The sequence below is a fragment of the Mustela nivalis genome, assembly GCF_964662115.1.
Source record: "Mustela nivalis genome assembly, chromosome: 10".
Classification (NCBI taxonomy): Eukaryota; Metazoa; Chordata; class Mammalia; order Carnivora; family Mustelidae; genus Mustela; species Mustela nivalis.
In genome coordinates, this window is record NC_139029.1 from 99975937 (window position 1) to 99993588 (window position 17652).

The 17652-nt window shown below is 43.2% G+C and overlaps 1 protein-coding gene across 5 annotated transcripts in view; it reads right to left on the reverse strand.

Annotated features, from left to right (window-relative positions):
* Positions 1 to 845: 845 nt before the first annotated feature.
* Positions 846 to 17652, reverse strand: part of SLC22A15 (solute carrier family 22 member 15) — a 79702-nt gene continuing 62895 nt past the window's right edge. For 3 of the 5 annotated variants that reach the window (XM_082684956.1, XM_082684954.1, XM_082684955.1), the window contains 4 exons: positions 7776 to 7896; positions 6228 to 6300; positions 3041 to 3229; positions 846 to 2714 (listed from right to left, as the gene is read on the reverse strand). In XM_082684956.1, the coding sequence (XP_082541082.1) occupies positions 2625 to 2714; positions 3041 to 3229; positions 6228 to 6300; positions 7776 to 7896 (473 nt within the window). In that variant the 3' untranslated portion in view covers positions 846 to 2624. Of the gene's footprint in view, positions 2715 to 3040; positions 3230 to 6223; positions 6301 to 7775; positions 7897 to 17652 lie in introns of all 5 variants that reach the window. The other 2 variants (XR_014299241.1, XR_014299242.1) reach the window with 1 other exon arrangement.

The following is a 17652-nucleotide window of genomic DNA, read 5'->3' on the forward strand; positions in this document are numbered from 1 at the left end:
CTCATTTCTAAATACTAAAGAATGTCTATACTGCTTGAAAGCAGCCAAATGACAAATACTGTATTTTCAATGGGCACTGGTTTTAACACTCCAGATCAAGAAGCTACAACCCTGTTTCTTTTAATATATCAGTACCAAGATTCTGAATAAGCTGTTCTAAGACTTTTGACCCTAGAAACTGGGGGGTTCCTATGCATCTTACATTTTTCTTGCTGCTTTTGAGAAGAAAAGAAATTTAATTTGGACTACAATAAGAAAAATTTAAAAAGATGCTTTTTACAAATGATCTGCACAAATCATGTTCCCTGTAAGTTAAAAGCTTTTCAATCATTTAATCAGGGCAAATATACACAGGTACACATTCTCTACAATCACTGTTCTTTAACAGTTAAGATCAAAAGGAAAAAAAAAAACCCTCTTCTTATAAAAAATGGTAGAATGAAAAATTTAATAATTATGATTATTAAACTTCACCAAGATACCATCTAGAAAGAACCAGTGACCTTACTAGTGACAGCTGACTCAAGCAGCTGATAGCCTGCCTGGCCTTTTGAAGCGACATATGTATCCGCCCTCCCTTTTTCCAGTGCACAGCGGGGAAAGCAGGAGACCCAGGGATAGAACCAACGGAATCCTCGCTTATTTAGCCGGAAGCAGAGGGAATCCCGCTGCCAGCAGAGATGGTTTCCCAATTGGTCTTCAATTAGAACAAAGCCATAACACTGGTTGCCTCTGGGTGTTGGGCCTATGGTTTTTTTAAATTCCAGTTTCCAAATTTTCTCTAATGGGACCCATTATCTTCATAATGCAAAGAACGCTCTAATTGACCAAAGAGCACACATATGTTAGTTCATTGTTTTATTTTTAACGCCCAGCCACTAAGAAGATCTTCTACGTGTCCTTGTGAGTTCCTCTTCTCTTCCTCTCCTGGTGGTGGGCAGGGTCTCCATCGGCCAGAGACAGACAAGCAGGATTCCACAGTTTGGGGGTGGGAGTCATATTTGCCTGGGATTTATAAAAATGATATTGCAAGTATCATTCACATCCACAGTTTTCGTGGTCAGAAACAGCAATATTTATTAGGTCCTTACTGTGCCTAGGCCCACCGTCTTCTGGACACAGCAGAGAGAAACAAACAGCAGCAGAGATGGCCCCTATGTATGAAGAGCTCAAAATAGCATCAAAGGCATCAAGGACATAAAAATACTTTAACCAATATCAAGGTACAGACGGAGAGTGTAAACCAAGAGGTTAATGTGGAAGCAGCTGGGGAAGTGTCAGAGCCAGCTGGGGGGGGATGCCTCCGAGACTTCCAGAAGCAGGCCCCATGACGTCTTCTCTTTACCTCCAGTGCAACTTCTTTCTCCGAGAGTTAGTAAAATGGGAAATTCTGAAGACACAGTAAAGTTCCTGGTTGGAAAAGTGGCCTAAAGGCCTATTGCACAAACTTGTTGACTCCAGGTTAATACTCCTACTTGAGATAGCATTCAAGTTTCGAGGGAAACAGGTCCTTTCAGCATATGATTTTAGAAAACTATGTGTGACAGACTTATTTGAAAGTTGGCAGTACTTCATGAAAAAAAACCACACTTCCTATGAAATTACTTGCTTTCCACTCTGACTACAGAGGCAGGGACTGACCTGGGATTAGAAGTGTTCAAATTCTTAACGGTCGCCTAAGTGCCTCATTGCACAATGTGGAAAACAGAACAAAAACCCGTGACAGATCATTTTCTTTTCTTCCTTATAAAAGCTGCCCCTTTTCAAGGGCTTGACATGTCTGTCACTCTGTGGCTGCCCTCCACCTTCATGAAGCTTCATACCTTAGTGAGCACAGTTCTGAAGTGACTGCTGGTACTGGAATCTGAGATGGACCGGTTTCTCGAGTTGTGCCCAAGTCAGAACTGAGGAAGTGACACAGTCAAAGGGAGTGGACCGGGAGCTGCAGCCATACCTCTGGCTCTGAGAAAAATTGCTTCAGTACAGTTGGCTTTTTCAGGGGATGGTCTGTGGGGCTCAAGACACAGGGAACTCAAGCCAACCCTGAGCCCGGGAAGCAAGGGGTGGACCCAGCTCTCATCAGTTAGGGGAAAGCTGGAGGCGTTGGGCCACACACAATGTCCTCTCAGTGCTTTTCCTCTGGCATGAAACTGGAATGTGAACACCAGTCGGCCTCGAGAGATTCCTGGCGAGGCACAAATGATAAGGGGTAGATGTCGAATATGGTATTAGGATGAAATCTTAAGGATGCTACTAAGAGGGCACAAGGAGTTTTACACGTCTGCCTTTAGGTATGATCAAGGATAAGCAACACGCTCAGACTTCCAGAAACAAATTAGCTTTCCACCCTGGCATGTGGATTGGAGCTCTCTGGCCAGAAGTCATGGTTCAGAAATGAACCTGAACTGCCGACTAATGAACAACGACTCGCTCAGTACAGTGATGTCCTCGCTCATGAAATCTCTTCTCCATCATCCTCTGCGCCTGAAAAAAAACGAGCCGCGCTGAGGATCTTCCGTGTGTGTGCAAGCCTGTACTCCATGACGCTCGACGCTTCCCGGGAACGCCTGCCTTCGCTAGAGGCGAGGACATCGTCTGCTTGGGACGCGGGATCCGGGGCCACTTCACTTAATCATCTGGGTTTCTTCGTCCGCATCGAAGAACTCTTCCTCTTCCTCACTCTCACTGCCTACAGTGTCGTCCTTGTCCTCAGACTGACACGGGAAAGGAGAACCAGAATGGTCACATGACATCATGACATTTCTAAAATGAAAATGATTAACTAGCACTCAACCGACAAATGAATCTTTAGGACATCTTCTCCCCTAAGATTTTACCCTAAAGTGTTCTACGAAAGTGAATGACTCACCGGCCATCTTCACTTCTCTAAAAAACCAGCTGCTATTAATCCCACACCTTTGTTTTCCAACAGCTTTGCTTGGTTCTATTAAATGTAACCAGAACATTCTCTCCTCCCGCCCCCCCAAATTGTCATCCTCCCAAGTGATACTTGTGAATGATTAAGAAAACCACACCATACCTGTGGGGGATCCAAGGTCTGTAAGGACAACGCTTCCTCCCCCAGTCTCCGATATGAATACACCTGAAGGTCAGAAAATGTCTCCAGCAATGGGCTGTTAAGGGTTTCTGGCAATAATAAACTCAGGAGGCCCGAAGTCAGGCCGGTGGCTCCAAAGATAATGAAGGGTAAAGACCATTGCACATATCTCTGTGTGGGCAGGGAGTAGAACAAAAACATGAAAACTAGGTATCCAGTTCCCAGCACGTGACATCAGCAGTCTGTGCCCGGGGCATGGCCATGCTTACTATCCAGGTCATGCCTTCCCACTAGAATACACTAGAAGCCACTTCTTCCCCCATGGAGAATTACCCTGGAAAATCATGGAGTGGTTGCTTGGGCACGGAGAAGTGGGGGTGAGTACACAGAAAGGCCTCAGAGGTATGCGGATCAGGATGGAAGTGGGGGGTGGGTACTGCTTTCACTGCAGGCAACTCCCTTAGAACACAGGGATCTCCACATACGCTTTGCTTGGGAGGTACCCCAAAGACGTGATCACCATAAACTTGAAAGTTCTCCACCCTCGTATCAGCCAAACCATCCCCCGACCCACCAAGCTCGCTGCTTCACGAAGCACTGAGTAAGGGACAGGAGGGACTCATAGGGAGAGGTAGGGAGGGGCTCTGGGATCAGGTTCAGAGCAATCCCCCAAATGTGGAGGTGTGAGGAAACCAGAGATAAGGGAAAACACCAGATTGCCTTGCCCTAGGTGTCCCTGGAAGGGGTCTTTTTCATGGCAGTCCCGTGGGATCTAACAGAGAATAACCAGACCCTTTAAAAAAAAAAAAAGTAAGCTGTTAAAGATGTTATCGCTGATCCTTACACAAAGGTGCTCTCAGTAGAGAAATTAAAAAGATTTAAGTTCCCTGGTTAGCGGTCAATAAAAGACCTACCCTAAAAGCTCTCAGGGGCAGCTCCCTCCTGAGAGCTTTTTTTTTCTCCTGTATCCCTGGTTAATAAAAAAATATATCCCTTTCCTCTCTCCTCTGTCCACAAGATTCATTCTTCAGCTCCGTGAGACAAGGACCCCGCTCTCCCCCATCAGCAACACACCTGGGAGGACAAGGGTTAAAGGTCCGAACGCCCTGAAAAGAAAAAGAAAACCCTAAAGAACGCTGGCACATCCGTGCGGTTTGGAAACTACCCGAACCGGACAGGGAGATAACAGCCTTGCTTCAGAGATCCAACAGACACTCTAAGGAAAATGTACAGAGTTTCTAGAAACACAAACAGGTTCAAAGATAACAGCACAGAAAACTGTGTGCTGCTCTCCAGCCACGGGCGTGTTGCTCTGGGGTCCTTTCTGAGCTCATTAACATTCTTGAGTTCTTATTAGGAGTTGTTTAGCTTTATCTTATTTGGGCTTCCAAATTCTGTGGATAGGACCACTATCCAGGACATATCCTAGTTAGGATATCCTCTGCCTGATTTTTCAGAAGTAAAGAGATGATGGACAGGGCAGGGTAGGGGATGGAGGTAGCCGGGCAGAATCTCACTTCTGGATCCCACATGCACACACAGGTCCAACGCTGTGGGTGTGCTGCTGAGTCATGGGGGACACAACGCTCTCACCTCTTCTCAACTGAGCAGGAACAGAGACCCAGGGCTAGGTAGTCTAATGTTCTAGGAGAGCCAGACAGAGTCCAGAGATCTTTAGAGATAAACCCCTAATGTCCCACACACTTTACAGAATGGAACAAATATATATTAGAGGAAGGGTCTGACCGTGTGAAATTAAGCAGGAGACATGTAAAGAGATACTCATGAAAAGGAAGTGTACTGCAAGTCAAAGATAGAAAGACAGAAAGACCAGAAAGATTGAAAGGAAGAAAGAAAGAGAACGAAAAGGTCATGGTGGGATTTCAGAGACACCCTCCTATACTAGGGAGACCAGGAAACCAAAGAGATGCTGTGAGAGAAAAAGCTAGTTTTCCCTTTGCTGCTTTTCCTGCTTCTCCGGGTGCTCAGACCTGCACCCCCACTTGACTTCACACAGGCTTATAATGCAAATCACATAGGTCCTTTTTGCAGGGGCCAAGACTTAATGATTTCTCTAGAGCAGATAACATCTCAGGAAGGACCCGGGGAGAACAACCAGGTGAAGCTATTATATGCACATTCCAGACCACTAGAGACATTCTAGACATCTCCATGTCAAGACCCCTTGGCTCCAAGGAATAACACCGGTGCCCTTGTCTTTGTTCTAATGGGTTCCTGGATGCCTGGATGCCTGAGAGGACACGTACACCAGACCACTCCCAGGTCCCTGGACAAAGACGAGACTCCCCCAGTCACTCCGTCTGTATCTGGTCTCTCTGGATCTTCAATGAACTGTTTCACCTCCGGCCAGCTCACTTGACTGCCATGCTGCGTGAAGCCAAGGACTCTCTTGGCTGGTCCTGCAGGAACCCCCTGGTTCCTTGGACCTGGCCTGCTGGCGTGGCTAGGAGGTGGGGACAACAGCTGTCTACAAAGCACATCCAGTCACCCTTTGTTGAGTACCAGCTGGGAGGGCCACAGCAGAGACATGCGCAGGGGCTCTGTGGATTAATCCATCACAGAACCAGAACAATTCAAGACCGGAAGGATTTTCAGGGCAGCTGTTAAGTCTACCCTCTTTCTCTAGACTATGAAATTTAGAAAATGCTAAAAAGCTCTTAATAGACCCACGACTAGGCATGTTTCTCTTCTAATTTTCTTGTCTAAATGGTATGACTTTGGGCAAGTTATATAGCCCGTTTCTGCTGAATTTCTCCTCTTTAATAGAGGATAATAACTATCCCTGCCTCACATGGTCCTTGTGAAGCTTGCGACAGATGTTGAAGCGCTCGGCACAGAGCCCAGCACAGTGCAGAAGCTTCACAAATATTCACTGACTGACTTAAGAATGGAGACAGGAAGGGGCATGCTGGTCTTAGCCAACTCTCCCATGAATGCAGAGAAGCAGACACTCAGAGTCTCAAGGGTGAGAGCATCCTGGGTCAGAGCCCCTGTCTCCTGAGTGATACGTAATCTAAAAGAGACAAGCTTCCCACTCGGAGCAGGCTGATCTTCAGTGGCAAATGTTTGTTACCGTGTTGTAAGCAAAGGCACAAGCAATTCCAAAGCAGAGAATCCAGAAAAACAAAACCAGGAGGTACAAACCAACCAGTGAGGGGATGAAGGGAGCAATAATCCCACCAACTCGGGAGAACATAGAACAAGTTCCAAGCCCAACGTTCCTGAAAGGCATAAAAAAAGTGGAAAATCAGTAAGTTCTGGGGCGCGGGGGAATGTAAAGACCCTGTAATGGGCCATTAATAATAAATCCCAAGGTGGAAGCAGCATGGTCTCCTTTAGAGCAGTGAAATATTCGGAGATGCTGGAAATGTTCTGTAACCACACTGTCCAATATGAAAGCTGCTAGACACCTGCCGCTAAGAGCGCTGGAAATACGGCTAGTGAGAACAAGGAACTGGGTTTTTCATTTACTTCATTTTAATTAGTTTAAATTTAAATAGCCACACGAGCCTAGTAACTACCACACTGGACAGTGCAGTTATCACAGAGGACGGTGCAGAAATGACCATGTGAATATTTCTTGTCCAATGTTCTTTATGGGTTTTTGTGTGTGAGGTTTCCTATGAATTGATATACCCATGGAGAGCCAGAGTTTTATGATCTGAGAAGTCTGCCCATTTATTTAAATTCAACTAATTGACGATTCAAGGGTCAGGCATATGAATAGGCATTGAGCACATATTCTCAGGAAACCAGGAGCATTACCTTTGTGAGGAGTACAGCCATGCAAGTGATGGGAGGGAGCGGGAGTGAGAGTGGTTACAGGCGGGGTGGCCAGACATCACCCTTTCGCCCCAGCCTAATTGCTCTCAAAAGTGTCCCAGTTTGGACAAAATGGTCATCCTAGCATCACAGCTGGCAGCCAAAGAAAACAGGTCAGAGGAATAATTAGGAAATGACTGGCCCATCACAGACAGCCTGGGAAAAACTGGGGGGGGGGGGCAGGTTTAAAATTAATAGGCAGAAAGAATCATTAAGTTTGCGGGCATGAGGGAAACATCTGGAATGATCTCTGAAAAGCCTGGGGAAGTGCTAAGCTAGGAAAGCCCTGCCTGGCCCACAAAGGCAGTTCTAAGAAGACTGAGCCACATCCCTGCCCTCCACATTTGGTTTTCAGACTTATTTTATGAGGGGAAACTTCAGACAGAGTATGTTCCCTTTGATAGGAGCGTGTCCTACTCATTAGAAACCACATTTATCAACTAGTATGGAAACCTCATCTTCACTTCTAAGTGGAATTACCTTTTTAACAATGTGTATATTTTGGGTGAAGATGTAGGTTCTGTGACAACAGGGACCAAGTCCCCTTGCCTGACAGGTGCCTGACACAGGATGGGTGACTGAATAAATCCAGTCCGCCGAAATCAAGATGGCATCCAAGCAGTCTTTGGGTGATGGGACGTGTTTAGTGTAGAGGACTTCTCTCACAATTTACATGAGGAAATTTAGCTCAAAATATAGCTACGTTTTCCTCAGCCAAGTGGGCCGAGTGCGGTCCACACAGGCAGTTATTGGGCTTAGGTCAGCCTGCTGAACTGCTGTTGGCCCACCCTAACTATGGTCTCGGTGGAACGAGAACCATACCTCCGCTGTGGCAAGCGTCTACCGCAAAACATGCAGGGTGTGTGAGGCGCACCTGATGACCGTGGGGTACAGCTCAGAGGTGTAGATGTACACCACGTTAAAGGCCGCGCTGATCGTCAGCTTCCCGAGCAGAGACAAGGAATGGCTATTCACCACTGCAAACACACCTGTGTCTGAGGAGGACAAGGGTAAAATACCGTGAGGTCCTTCAGGGAAAAAAATGCCTTCGAGTGACACATTGACTTCTGAAGGAGCCAGAGACGCGAGTACGGATGGCGAACAGTGAGGAGGTAGTATGACAGGTTACCATTCAGGTTGAGTGAGCACACGCAACACATGCCTGCAAATATTCTCCCAGTGTCTTGCCCAACCCCCTGAAATCTTCCACAGTGGAGGTCATGGTGGGGATTAAACTTGCTTCCTTCTCAGTGACAGAGCTCTTGGAAAACTATCCTGTGGTAAAGCAAGCTTCATGGGGATAGTAAATCTTACCCAGCATGGAGGCTACTTGCCTCTCCTTCCCAACCTGGCTCACCAACCAGTGATGTGAAATGGTAGTTAGCATGACAAGCTCTAGTGCGTGCGGGGAATAAGTCTGACGGATATAAGAGGCAGAGGGGAGGTCCAGGAAAACCACTCTCTTCTTCAGTGTGCATTTCTTGGTGTTCCATTGGAAGATAAGGAATAACCCCATTAAATGACTACCAGAGGGTATAAATCATTAATGTTCTTTAAAGAACAAGGCTCTAAATATGGAACTTTTAATTTTTCTTCCTGCCCAACTTCTTACTTGAATTACTAATCACTAATGATATTTCAGTTTCTGAATAGATAATTTCTTAATGTTACAGATATTTCTTAATGTTATCTCTTTACATAAAATGCAAAACTACAGGTTATGGCAGTTCATTTCCCTATCAAAAATACTATCAATTATCCTGTGGTTCTTTCCTTTATTAACATTTTTCTCCCCAGGATCTTGCAATGCAATCATTCCCTTTCAAACATACTTAACCTCTCCCTTCAATGACCCGGCAGACTCTGCTCTCAAAATAGCAATTTATTTTTCTGAGGAATAAAATCTCATTGACTGTGTTGTACTTACCCCCTTGACTAGCAGACATCTTCAATGAGTGACCAATTCTCCATTTCCCCAAATAACCTGCCCCGTAGCTCACTACAATCTGGCTTCCGATAACACGCTCTCCTCAAAGTCCTACCCTTGAAGGTCAACAGCAAGGTCCTAATCACCAAAGTAATTGCCTCTCATTCTCCTTGACATTTCTGCCAAATAGGATATACTTGTCCCCTTACTTGGGGCTGCTTGCATGGCCCACAGAAACCACTCCTTCCTTAAATAACTCAAAAGCAATATTCTTTCCTTCCTTTGACCTCCACTGTCCCTAGTCTCTGACCCATTCAACTGGCATGCTTCAGACACACTCCTGGAGCTGCTTCCTTCTCTATCTTGTCTGCATCGAGTTACTTCAGGCTAAGGCTGGTATCCGGCTCGCGTCTGTGCCTCTCGCACTGTCTCCCATAGGACAATACTCTGCGGTGCTTGCTAAATATTTGCTGAACAAATTAGTAGAAGGACTACAATAGGGATTAATTTAGTGCAAAGAACCTGTGTTCATGCTCTCTCAACTTCTAAGAAGGGAGGCATTTAAATACTCCATCCTAAAATATGCTTCCCCTTCCTTGCCTATGAAATAAATCTTCATCTACTTTAAAGATGGTGCCCTGAGCACAGCGGCCCAGGCACTGCCAAACCCGACCATCTGGGGCTTTCTCCTCTTCTGCCAGGCAATTTGGAAGAAGATGCTAGCTCTTTTAAGTACTGAATATATTATTTGAAGCCACGAGTGCTTCTGGAAAAAGAACGCTGCCTTTTGGCATTTACCACAAGATTCATGTCTGCGCTAGAGATCTAACAATCTCCTCCATTAAACCAATAATAAGGGCAATTCTTCAGTTATTTCCCAGAAAACTTAGTGTGTTGTGAAAAGGTATTCGGTAGCCTTGGCGCAAACAGCAATCTGCACATTTGCTTTACTGCAGATGAACTCTGGGACCGTTTTCAACCCGTACGGGATGGCATCTTTCAGAACTGTAGAGCGACGCTCTGTAACATCTTTAACAACAGGGTAGGAGATTGCTGTCCTGAAAATTGAATTCAAATGGCACACCACGGAAGGCTTTTAGCCAAACGCCCACAGACACCAAAGCTGCAAGAAGCCTTTCCTGTGAGGCTCAGGACACTTCCGGCTGGAAGCCATCTGGGGAGCGAGGCTCCAGCTCCGTCCCCACAGAGCTCTCCATCAGCATCTGCTCGTAACTTCTCCTGCCTTCCTGACACTGGAGTCCAGTCACCACCCGAACCTCAGGGAATTCACCTTATCCCCAGGTGGCCCGTGTCAATTTCAGTAGCTCTGTTTATTAGAAAATTATTTCTTATTCTTTCTGAGGCAGCTGTTGGGCAGTTGGTCAATCCTGAGTCAATGTTCAGAAGTGCTTGGCAGCCCCTGGGCTGGTTCCTTGGACATCTGACTTTGGTTCTTTATCTGAATATAAAATCAGATTATTACTGGCTACTACCAGCAAAAGTACAAAGTGTTTAAAAAAAGGAAAACTAGGGGTGCCTGGGTGGCTCAGGCGGCTAAGCATCTGCCTTCAGGTCAGGTTATGATTCCCTGGGATCAAGCCCCGTTTCAGGCTCTCTGCTCAGTGGGGAGCCTGCTTCTCCCTCTGCCTCCCCTCTGTGTGCCCTCTCCCTATCACCTTGTGCTCTCTCTCCCTCTGCCAGCTGCTCTGCCTACTTGTGTTCTCTGTCAAATAAATAAATCTTTAAAAAAAAAAAAAAAGGAAACTAAACTCAATTATCTTTGAGGGGGAAAAAAGATAATTCTCAGAACACTTGTATCTTGTATCCTTCAAAGCACTGAATTCAAGAGGTTGTAAGTTTAGTCCAGTGATGAAGCTATAAGGACTATCTAGCTATCTAGAAGTTTCCTCAGAGTCTATCTGAGGTTGCCAGAACAAAAATTCTCAGCATGTTATAGTCACATTTCATTGATCCCAAATAGTAAAAATTCAACTTAATCATCTACTTCATTCATTGGATGATTATGAAATATTTTTGATTGCTCATGCATATGTTAAAAATCTTTAAGACAGCAGTATGCCCTCTGTTATGATACACACACAGGTGGGCAAAAGAACCTAGAATTCATTTACTCCCCTCCCCCCTCTTAAAGAAAAATACCATATATGCGTAAAGTTCTGTCACCATAGTTTCACCATTTCTAAAATTTCACATGAATGATATCCTTCAGTTTGTAGACTTTTGCGTCTGGCTTCTTTTCGTTAGCATGAATGGTTCTGAAATTTATCCATGTTGTTGTGTGTAATCAGTAGGTCACAGTTCAATCCTTTTTGTTGTTGTTCAGCAATATTTCATTGTAGGAATAGGTCACAATTTGTTTATCCGTTCCTCAGCTGATGGGGATTTGGGTTCCTTCCAGTTTGGGACCATTATTAATAAAGCTACTATGAACATCTGCATCAAAGTCTTTGTGTGCATCTGTGCTCCTGCCTCCCTTGGGTAAAGGTGAGTCATATGGCACATGTACGTCTCCCTTTTAAATAAGCTGCTAATGTTTTTCAAAGGGTCTGTTCCAGTTTACACTTCTATCAGTGGGATATAAGAGTTCCAATTCTTCCTTAGCATTGCCAGTGATGGTACGGTTGGTCTTTTAGATTTATTTTTTTAAGACTTTATTTATTTGAGAGAAAGAAAGAGAGCCAGGAGCAGGGAGAAAGGACAGAGGGAGAAGCACACTTCCCGCTGAGCAGGGAGCTCAACCTGGGACTGGATCCCAGGACCCTGGGATCATGACCTGCACCAAAAGCAGATGCTTAACTGACTGAGCCAAGCAGGCACCCTAATTTTAGTCATTCTAATAGGTGCAGAGTGGTAGATCTCCATTGTGGTTTTAACTTCCATTTCCGTAATGTTAAATAATTGAACATCTTTTCCCATGCTTATTGACCATTTTCTTATCCCTCTGGAGAAGTGTCTGTTCAAATCTTCTGTCCATGTTTTGTTTGTTTGTTTGTTTGTTTCTCATTATTAAGCTGCAAGAGTCCATTCTGTATTCTGGGTACAAGTTCTTTATCAGGTATATATTTTGCAATTACTTTTCTCAGTCTGCACCTTGCTTTTCTTTAGTTATGTCTTTCAAAAAGCACAAATTTTTCATTTTGAAGTCTAAGTAATGAATTTTTTTTTTGCTTTGTGCTTTGTGTGTCCTATATAAGAAATCTTTGCCTAAACCAAAGTCACTAAGATTTTTCTCCTACATTCTCTTATGGAACTTCTGTAGTTTTAGGCTTTACGTCGGAGTCTCACAAGGAGTTAATAACTGCGTATGAAGTGACAGGCAAGTTGAAGTTAAACTGCTTGCACACAGACATCCAATTATTCCAGCACCAGCTGCTGGAAAGATTATCTTTTCCTCATTGAGCTGATTTGTCTTCTTTGCTAAAAATCAGTTGACTGTGTGCATTTTTCTCTATGTATGTTATAATTGGATAAAACATTTTTAAAAGGTGATCAAAATTCCAGCCCCCCTCAAAAAATAAAATAAAAATCAACTGACCACATGTGTGGGTTTATTTCATACTAAATTCTATCCTATTATTTATACGTCCATTCCTACCTGACAATATCATACTATCCTGATTAATGTAACTTTGTAGTAAGTTCTAAAATCAGGTAGGATAAGTCCTTCAACTTTATTTTTCTTGATAAAAGTTATTTTGGGATATTCTAGGTGCTTTACATCTCTATAAAAATTTTGATATTAAGTTGTCAATATCTGTCCGCAAAAAAAAGGTCTGTTGGAAATTTTATTGGGTTTGACTGTGCTGAAGATAGACTGATCTGGGGTGAACTGATGACTTAAAGAAGATCTTCCAACCCTGAATGGTAATCTCTTTATTTATTTTATTATTAATACCACCAATTCATTTATTTAGTCTCTTCTTTGATTTTCTCTCATCAGTTTTTCATTTTATAGCTTTGCATAGGTCTTAAACATTATTTTGTAAAATTTATCTAAATATATCACATTTTTATTTTATTAAAAATGGTATTTTTTCAATTTTAAATTGTTGCTAATATATAGAAGTAAAATTGTGTCACATGACTCTGTGAAATTCATTTATTAATTTTAGATTTTTTTTTTTGTATATTCTCTAGGATTTTCTGTGGACACTCTCAAGTAGTCTTGTGAATAAAGATAGTTTTACTTCTTCCTTTCTAATTTGGATCCCTTTAATTTCTTTGTATTACCTTACCGTATTCACTAGTAATTCCAGTACCCTGTTCCACAGAAGTGATAACAATGGACATCCTTGCCTTTGTCCTGATCTTCGAGAGCAAGTATTTGCTTTCTAACCATGAAATGATGTTAGCTGTAGGTTCCCCGTTGATACCCTTTATCAACTACTACTAGTTGCTGCTGGTTTCTGTAATGAACGGATGTTCAATTCTCATAAGTGCTTTTTTGACTAGTTTTGAAATGATCTTTTTTTTTCCTTCTACCTTTTTTTTTTTTTTAAGATTTTATTTATTTACTTGACAGGCAGAGATCACAAGTAGGCTGAGAGGCAGGCAGAGAGAAAGGAGGAAGCAGGCTCCCTGCTGAGCAGAGAGCCCGATGCAGGGCTCGATGCAGGGCTCGATCCCAGGACCCTGGGATCATGACCTGAGCCGAAGGCAGAGGCTTTAACCCACTGAGCCAGCCAGGCACCCCTCCTTCTGCCTTTTTAAAATGGTGAATAACACTGCTTAGCTTTTGAATGTCAAATCAGCCCTGCATTGGGAGCATATCTCTTGCTTGGTCATGATGTATCGCCCGGGCTGTGCACTGCTGGATTCAATTTGCTAATATTTAGTTCAGGATTGCATCTATACGGGTCTGTGGTTTTCTTGTAAATTCTTTGTTTGTTTTTCCTATCAGGGTAATTGCTGGCCTCACAAATGAGGCTGGGGGAGCATTCCTTCCTCTTGTATTTTCTGGAAGAACATATAGAATGGCTGTTACCTTTTCCTTAAGTGTTTCAGAGAATTCACCAGCGAAGCCATCTGGGCCAGGAATTCTCTTGTAGGAATGTTTGTCCCGGCAGATTCAGTTTCTTGAATAGGGAGGTCTATTCCGCTTATCTGGGTTTTTTTAGTATACTTTGGCAGCTTGTGTCTTTCAAGGAATTGACCCATTTTGCCTAAGTTGAATTTACTGGCATAAAAATGTTCAGTGTTCCCTTACAAATGCCGACAGGTTCTATAGGTTCCCCTCTTTCATTCCTGATATTGGTAATGTATGTCTTCTCTCTTTTTCTTATATTAGTTTGGCAAGAGGTTTATTGATTTTATTGATCTCAACAACCAGCTTTTGGTTTCATTGGTTTTTCCCTAGTATTTTCCTATTTTTATTTTACTGATTTTTTGCTCTTATTATTTGCTTTCTTATCTGGCTTTGTGCTTAATTTGTCATTTTTTTTTTTTTTTTAAGTTTGTCTTCTATTTTCTTAGGAAAGAAGTTTGATCATTCATTTGAAAACACCTTTATTCTGATATATTTCTAATTAAATTTTCTCTAAGCACTACTTTATTGCATCCCACAAACTGAGATAGGTTATGCTTTAATTACTGTTTAATTAAAAACGTTTCCAGGAGGCTGGTGGCTCAGTTGGTTAGGCAACTGCATTTGGCTCAGGTCATGATCCTGGAGTCCCGGGATCGAGTCCTGCATCGGACTCCCAGCTTGGTGGGGAGTCTGCTTCTCCCTCTGACCCTCCCCTCTCTCATGCTCTCTCTTTCTCAAATAAATAAACAAGTAAAATCTAAAAAAAAACCAAGCATCCCCCCCCCCCAAAACAACAACAACAACAACAAAAAAACCACCAAAAACTATTAAAAAAAAAATGTTTCCAGGGCACTGGGTGGCTCAGTCTGTTAAGTATCTGCCCTCAGCTCATAATCCCACGGGCCTAGGGCTGAAACCCCCATGGGGCTTCCTGTTCAGCAAGAAACAGCCGTTTCTTCCTCTCCATCTGCTACTCCCCCTGCTTGTGCTCTCTCTCTGTCAAATACATAAATAAAATCTTTTAAAAATATGTGTATACTTTCTAATTTCCTTTCTTCTTTGACCCATGGGTTTTTAGAAGAGCGGTTTTTAAAATCCAAATATGTGAGGTTTTCCCTGATATTTTTCAGTTACTGATTTCTAGCTTAATTCCACTCTCATAAAACAACTATTTTGGGAAGATGTCAATCCTCTTCAATTTATTGAAACTTGTTTTATGGCCCAAACGTGGTCATTCTTGGGGAGTAGTTCATGTGTGCCCCAGAGGGAATGCATGTTCCGCTGTGTCAGGGGAGAGCGTCTGTAAAATGGCAGTTAGGTTATGTTCAAACTCCATATCTGTAGTTACTTGCAGTCTGATTTTTCTATGAATCGTTGAGGGATCCTGAAATATCCAACTCTACGTTGGATTTGTCTATTTACTTTTTCAGTTCTATCCAATTTTCATGTATTTTGAATCTGTCACTAGATGCTACACAATCAGTGCATTACATCCTCTTGATGAACAGACTTTCTTGTTAGGTGTTTCTAGCTTTCATCAAACATGGAAAGGATCTGACCATCTTTCCTGCAAATAATTTTTTCTTTACTTCCTCCTTCTTTGATTCCAATTACAAATACATTAGGCTTAGTGTTGTCCTACAACTCATTGATGCTTTGCTAACTTTTCACTCAATTCTTTGTTTCTGCTTCATTTTGAATACGTTCTTTCCTTTCTTAAAGACTTTATTTATTCATTTGAGAGAGAGAGAGAGAGTACAAGCAAAGGGAGTGGCAGAGGCAGAGGGAGAGTGGACTCTCCGCTGGGCTGGAAGCCAGATGTGGGGCTCCAGATCCCAGGACTGGAAGATCGTGAGCTGAGCTGAAGGCAGGGGCTTCTTCTGAGACACCTAGGTGCCCCTTGCATACTTCCTTTTGTTATGGCTTTCACTGATCTTCTGTAACTAATCTCATCCACTGCATTGTTTTTCATGCTTCATCTCTAGATATCACACATGTGTCTTTTATAGCCTCTGTTACTCAAGATGATCATGCTTTCCTCTATCTTCTTAAACATGGAATATATTGATAATAGCCGTTTATTAAAATTCTTATCTCCTTCTTCTATCGTCTGGGTCATTTCTGGTTTTGTTTCTATTGCCATGTCTCCTGATCATAAGTGGTATTTTCCTGCCTGGTAATACTGGCAGGATGCCATACACTGTGGATGTTACATTGCTAGGTCCTGGATTTTATCATATTTCTTTAAATACTGTCGCTCCTTACTCTGGGATGCAGTTAAGTTACTTGGGATCACTTTATCCTTCTGAGCTTTTTAAAGTACTTTGAGTGCAAGCAGAGAACAGCCTTTGGTGTGGGACTTCTTTGACCCAGGAGGTCTACCCAGAGCAGCAAACCTGGTTGAAAAGAACGCAATGTAGGCGTGGCCTTGGGTTCCATGATTTGTCCTGAATGCTGCTTCCTGGCGGTCCTCTCGGGCCTCAGTAGCCTTAGTAGCTTCCTCAAACACATGCACAGATCAGTAAGCAGCCAGAAGACTCGGAGGCCCCTTCTGCAGATCTCTGGAGTTCTTCCTCTGAGTATCTTATTCCTCTCCAGTATATTTCCTAGCAAATTCTATAAATCTTGGCCTCTCCAAGTTTTAATATTACTGTCTTCTGAATTTAGGAAAGCACCAGGATTTGCTGGGCTCCCCGTCCCTGCACCGTGATTCCGAGATGCTAAGTGAGGTCACAGGGAGCACGTGGTTTCCTTCCACTTGGGGATCACTGTCTGTCCTGGGCAGCCTATTGTCCAGTGTATGAAAATCAGTATTTTCTCTGGTTTTATACTTGTTTAAGGCAGGAGGATAGCTGGTCTCCATTATGATCGTGGTCTGAAATTAAAGTCCCCACGGATTTTGTGGTCAATTCTCATACGGTATCTCCTGACTTTTATTGTTATTGTTGTTTTTCTCTAATCATTCATTTTCTTCACCAGATTGTAAGCTCTTTGAGTCCAGGGACTAGGTCTTGTTTATGAATAGGGTCCTTCCTACAGGAGCACCAGAGAAGTCAAGTGACTAAAGAATGGGCAGACCAATGTTGATAAAAGAAATGAGATATAAAGGTGCTCGGAGTAGAGTCTGAGGATACTCTTTCCACTGTGAAACTCGCTGATCTGGTCATGTGCTGTGACTCCCCCGTAGTCAGTCTCTGGCAGGATTGCCGCTGCCATGAACCTCCTTGCCAACGAGAGCCCAGCATCACTCTGACAACCCAAGTCCTTGAACCCTGGCCAATTCCCAACAGACCTCTCTACTGAAGAGTTAAGAAGTGGCTCTAATTAGGCAGCATTAATTTTCTAAGACAACAGCCTCACCATGTGCAGTGAATACTTTGGCTATAAAACTCTAAGAAGGCAAAAACAGCATTCCCCAAACAGCACAGATCGTAAAGTCAGACAGACCTGAAATCTGAATCGTAAGTGTGCTGCCTCCTTGCTGTGCCAACATAGACAAGTTGCTTGACCTATGTGAACTTTAGTTTTCTCATCAAATGCGGATAATATGTAGTATCTTCTATATATGAAGAGAACCCAGAATATAGTCAACTCTTCAGAAACGATAGTATTGGAGGTTTAATCAGGATCCTTTAAGCAAGGATAGAAATCAAAATGAATGATGAGAAATCTGTACAAAAATATTAGTGGCCACCTGGTCATACTACTCCCAGGGAGAACATTCACTTGGAGGCCAACCAATGTGCGAATATGCACCAGGCAAGACAATTTGCCTAA